Source organism: Pygoscelis adeliae, unplaced genomic scaffold, assembly GCF_000699105.1.
Source record: "Pygoscelis adeliae isolate BGI_AS28 unplaced genomic scaffold, ASM69910v1 Scaffold306, whole genome shotgun sequence".
Lineage (NCBI taxonomy): Eukaryota > Metazoa > Chordata > Aves > Sphenisciformes > Spheniscidae > Pygoscelis > Pygoscelis adeliae.
In genome coordinates this window covers 2,008,631-2,013,422 of record NW_008825072.1, presented here as the reverse complement: position 1 = coordinate 2,013,422, position 4,792 = coordinate 2,008,631, and the positions used below count along the sequence as shown (strand labels likewise).

Here is a 4,792-nt window from a genome sequence, read left to right as displayed (position 1 = left end):
GCTGTCGACCAACACCCCCAGGTCCTTTTCCGCCAGGCAGCTTTCCAGCCACTCTTCCCCAAGCCTGTAGCGTTGCGTGGGGTTGTCGTGACCCAAGTGCAGGACCTGGCACTTGGCCTTGTTGAACCTCATACAATTGACCTTGGCCCATCGATCCAGCCTGTCCAGATCCCTCTGTAGAGCCTTCCTACCCTCAAGCAGATCAACACTCCCACCCAACTTGGTGTCTTCTGCAAACTTACTGAGGGTGCACTCGATCCCCTCATCCAGATCATTGATAAAGATATTAAACAGAACTGGCCCCAATACTGAGCCCTGGGGAACACCACTTGTGACCGGCCGCCAGCTGGATTTAACTCCATTCACCACAACTCTTTGGGCCCGGCCATCCAGCCAGTTTTTTTACCCAGTGAGCCCAACAAGCCATGGGTCAGAATCTACAGGGATGGCAGGTAAGGGAAATCCAAAATGGCAACAGGTCTGGCCCCAGCTATCCCCACACAGACCTCTGCAGCCAAACGTGCTGAAGCCTTGAATAGACAGACCAGGAATGGGAAGAGCCTTTTCTATTCAATTTTGTTAAACCCACATGCACAGACCTGTCTTTCATGCTATAGCTGGTCACAAGTTTGCCCTGACTTAAAGAAATTACTTCTCTCCTCCGGTTTCCTTGCTTTCAAAGAAAAGCAAGATGCTGCCGCTCACCATAGTCCTGTGCAGACTCCTCTTCCTCCTCATAAGCAGCTCTCCTGGTGTCCAAGATCAGCTTGATGTTCACAATTACAGTCACAAGCAGGAAGAGGACAGCACCTGTCTGCAATGCAGGATGCTTTGCATTAGCAACTTGTAAGTAACAACCCCAAGATCAGGCCACCTCCTTGGCAGAGGCTGCAGGGCACCCCAGTGAGATCTTGCAAGGGATCATAAGCATCTGTTATTTCCTCTGCTTTCTTCTGGGAGAAGGCAAAGAGAAAGAAATACAGACAACTGAGTTTTAGGGTGAAGTGCTTTCATCAGCTGGAGAGCACTGACTTCTTAATACATGAGAATTAACCCACTTCCAATATATCCCTGCTTCCAGATCTGTGAGCAGATTCCTGCTAAAATATTGCATCAAGGTTGAGGGTCTCCGCTGGCAAAGAGTTTGGTAATTCAGAGTTACAGCTCCCACGGTAGCCTTAACTTCTGCCTCAGAGAGCATCACTACTCTCGTCTCTCCCTCTGCAACCAGAGGATGTATTCAGGGTATTCAGAGGGAGAAGAGATGCTGTGCGACTAAAGCAAGGCAAAGTGAAGAAGCTGAGGTCTGACTTCAGGAAACTGCACCGTGCCACAGGCTGCAGAGAACAGCCTGCAGTCTTACTGTCTGCGGCGAACTTGAAGGCAACCCACGTGGATGCTGACAGAGAGGGCTATGGGAAGGTCCAGGGGCTACGGAGGAATCCATGGGAACCCCCAATGTTAGCATCACCATTGCCCATGGCCTTGTTGCTCCCAGACCAAGAGGAGGGAGGAAAGACTACAACATCTCTACAAGCACCTGTATTTACTTAAATGCATCTTCCTTCTCTCTTCCTCAATTTCAATCTTTTTCCCGGTATTTGGACCAGCGTAAAGCAGAAAATACTCCACGCTAAAAGGGCCTTTTCTGAGACAGACCCACACAGGAAGACTTGGACCACAAACATCCCATGTTGGGAAATAATCCACCTGCAGGTGTAAGTTGCAACAGCATGTCTGGCCATGGCAAAGAGGACGGTCTTAGAGCTGCAATGCTGGCCTGGGATGCAGGATTGAAAGACAAGACCTCAGCTGAAGCAATTTGTCTTTACTTGACCCAGGGAGCTTTGTAACCCAGGGCCCAGGTGCTTCTTCATGGTGGAACGGTGACAGCAGCATGTGGTGGCCGTGGGGCTCTGCATGGGGACAAAGTCCTTGCCCAGCAGCTACAGCCCTGCACCAGGGCTGAGGAACAGCTCTAGCAGGGAGCCCAAAAGCTGCCCTGAACAGTCACGCAGCAAGGGAAGGCTTTGCCACTGGATTTAAGACACAAAGCCCTGAGTGGCCATTACCCCCAAAGCTAACACTGCTGCAGGGCTCCGCCACCAGCCTCCATGCCATGAGGGTCCATCCAGCTCACAGCAGAGGCACCACAGAGGCCCAAATCTGACTGCTATGTGCTGCTGACAGATTCATCCCATGGCCCAAAAGCTCTGGCCCCTTGGCCCAGCCATGCTTTGGCCGTACTGGATGTTTTCCAGTTTCAGCCATGCAAGCTCAGGGTCCTACTAACCTCCCCAGAGCATCCCAAGACTCAGCGTGGAGATGTCACAGCAACCAAGGGAGAGGAGGGGAGAGGTTGGTGGAGGCTGCTCATAGCCTGGTCCCCCCGCAAGGGGATATTGAGACAGGTCTTGGGTGGTTTTGAGACTCTTCCCTTGCCCTTCAACCCCCCAACAGCTTGCTTCCTAAAAATCTGTGCCTTTTTCAACTCCAGGACCCTTGATTCTCTGAGGTCTGGTATGGGGTTGAGATCACACACAGGTCTGCCCTTGGTGAAAGGCACTAAAAGGATCCCCGCCCTACCTGGCCAGCTACTGCCTCAAAGCTACATGTTGCTGCTATCTCTGCCAAGCAGCCAAACGGGTCCAAGAAGTAACTGAGGAAGAAGAAGATGGAAAAACAGCAATAAGACAAGAGATGGACAGGTGGACAACGTGATACCCCTCACGGGTCCGCTGCTGCCGAAAATCTACATGTTGCTGCTAGCTCTGCCAAGCAGCCAAACGGGTCCAAGAAGTAACTGAGGAAGAAGAAGATGGAAAAACAGCAATAAGACAAGAGATGGACAGGTGGACAACGTGATAACATAAACATCATTATGGCATTTTGGCTTGTTGATTTGCCGTTGACTCAGGCGTATGAGCACCTTTTGGGATCTGTGCACAGAAAGCTTTTAATTAGGCCAGAACGGAGCCTTGGGCTTGTAGCGAGGAGCAGGCTGTGCCTGGTGGCCAGCAGCAAAGCCACCTTACCAATCTGCCCAGGCCTTCCACCCTGGTCAGTACTGGAGACACGGGGGAGCAGCCCCGCAGCCCAGGTGACCAGAGTGAACGAGGCAGCACCACGTAGGACCAGCAGCCGGATCTAGCAAGGCTGGCTCAGTCAGAGCTGCCCATAGAGACCCAGCTGCTGTGGACCTGGCTACTCCATAGCTGCAGCTCTAGTTTACATATTTTAAGCTCAGTTTTAATCTGTGTTTTAAGCCCCAGCAGTACCATGAAGGAAAGAGATGACAGCAGACAGGCTCTAACCTGTTGCCTGCAGCACGATGAGCAATGCCTGCCTGAACGACCAGGCCTGTTCCCAAGCCCTGAGCACCTCAGCGAATGCAGGACCGAGCAGTCTCCTTCCCCAGGGAGCCCTCACGAGCCTTCGTCCTCCCAGGCACATGCAAAACCCTCCCCAGCTCCCTCCCACAGCAACCAACTGCCAGATTTCATGAGCTCTGCTCATATCGGGAACAGCCCCTTTTCTGCAGCTCGCTGCCATGGGGCGAAACCCCTCTTGTCCTTACGCCCCCAGACACCCCCCAGGACGTCGGCTCTGCTGAGGATTAGCCGTTTTACAGCACAAGTGACAAGGCCCGCAGCTTTCCCAGACGCCAGCTGCCTCTGGGGCATAAGATCCTGTTACCCAGCCCTATTTTCTCTGTCCACCTGTTGTGCATTATACCAGGCTTGGTCTGCAAACCAAATGGGGCAAGGATGGTTTCCCACTGCCGGCTGAGCCCTGCTGCACTTGGCATGGGTCCGGAACCAGGAGGGGAGGAATTGGTCAGGTTTCTACCTGAAAGCCTTCCAAGGACACCAGGATAATTGTATCTCCTGCCATAGCCACCCAACAGGTCCACTTGCAGCTGGAAGGAGCTGTTAGACATGGCAGACCCTTCCATGCATGAGCACAAACCCACTGGTGGTAGCTTTCTGGGGGACAAGTTATGCTTCCCCAGCATGTTAAGTCACCCATGACTGCCAGCAGACCCACTTCCATCCATGCAGCTGCTCCATAAGCTCGTAAATCCTGTAGATTACCCTCCCTAATCCACCGCAGGCCTGCGGGTGACTCACCTGGCACAGCTTCCGCAGCGCACGCTGGTTCATCAGCTTGTACTTCCAGGCAAGGTACCAGCTCCGCTTCTTGTGGGGCTTGATGGCAGGGTTGGGTTTCCACTCATCCATAGTCACGGGGGCCAGCACAGAGGCAGCCGCGTGGGGCAGGGGTCAGGACGCACTCTGCTCCGCTCTCGTGTCCATCGGGGCTCCCTGCCAGGACAGGATGAGGGCAGGATGAGGGAGGCGAGTGCCTTCAAACCATCTCCCCAGCAAAGACAGGGCCTGGCACAAGTAGTGGCCATGAGTGGCACTCATGTACCACAAGCAGAAGCCCCACGGAGCCTCCCCGCCTGCCAGCGGCCCCAAGCCCTGCAGGGAGCGATCCAGGAGGCCAGGCTTCGCAGGAGGACTGTAAGCAGGGTGACGGGAAGCCCTTGAACCCACGGGCCAGTGAGGACCTCTGCTCCAGGCCAACACCTTAGCAAGGCTGCTGCAGTGCGGTGGGCCCACTCCCACCCTCTGGAAAAGAAAAGTGGCCAAGAGGCATGAGTTGGCGATAGGCCCTGGACCTGCAGGCGTTATGGAGGTGCCATCACTGGCTATATTGGCCTGCAGGGTCCCTGGTGGGGAGACTAGTGGGGACACAGCTAGCCTAGAACCGGGGACCAGAGCGGGGC

General features: G+C 54.2%; 1 protein-coding gene across 1 annotated transcript in view; it reads right to left on the bottom strand.

Moving 5' to 3' along the window:
- Positions 1 to 4,311, bottom strand: part of POMGNT1 (protein O-linked mannose N-acetylglucosaminyltransferase 1 (beta 1,2-)) — a 16,938-nt gene extending 12,627 nt beyond the window's left edge. The window contains exons 1-2 of the mRNA XM_009326580.1: positions 4,131 to 4,311; positions 706 to 814 (exon numbers count right to left, since the gene is read on the bottom strand). Coding sequence (XP_009324855.1) covers positions 706 to 814; positions 4,131 to 4,241 — 220 coding nt within the window. The 5' untranslated portion in view covers positions 4,242 to 4,311. The remainder of the gene's footprint in view (positions 1 to 705; positions 815 to 4,130) is intronic.
- Positions 4,312 to 4,792: the final 481 nt, after the last annotated feature.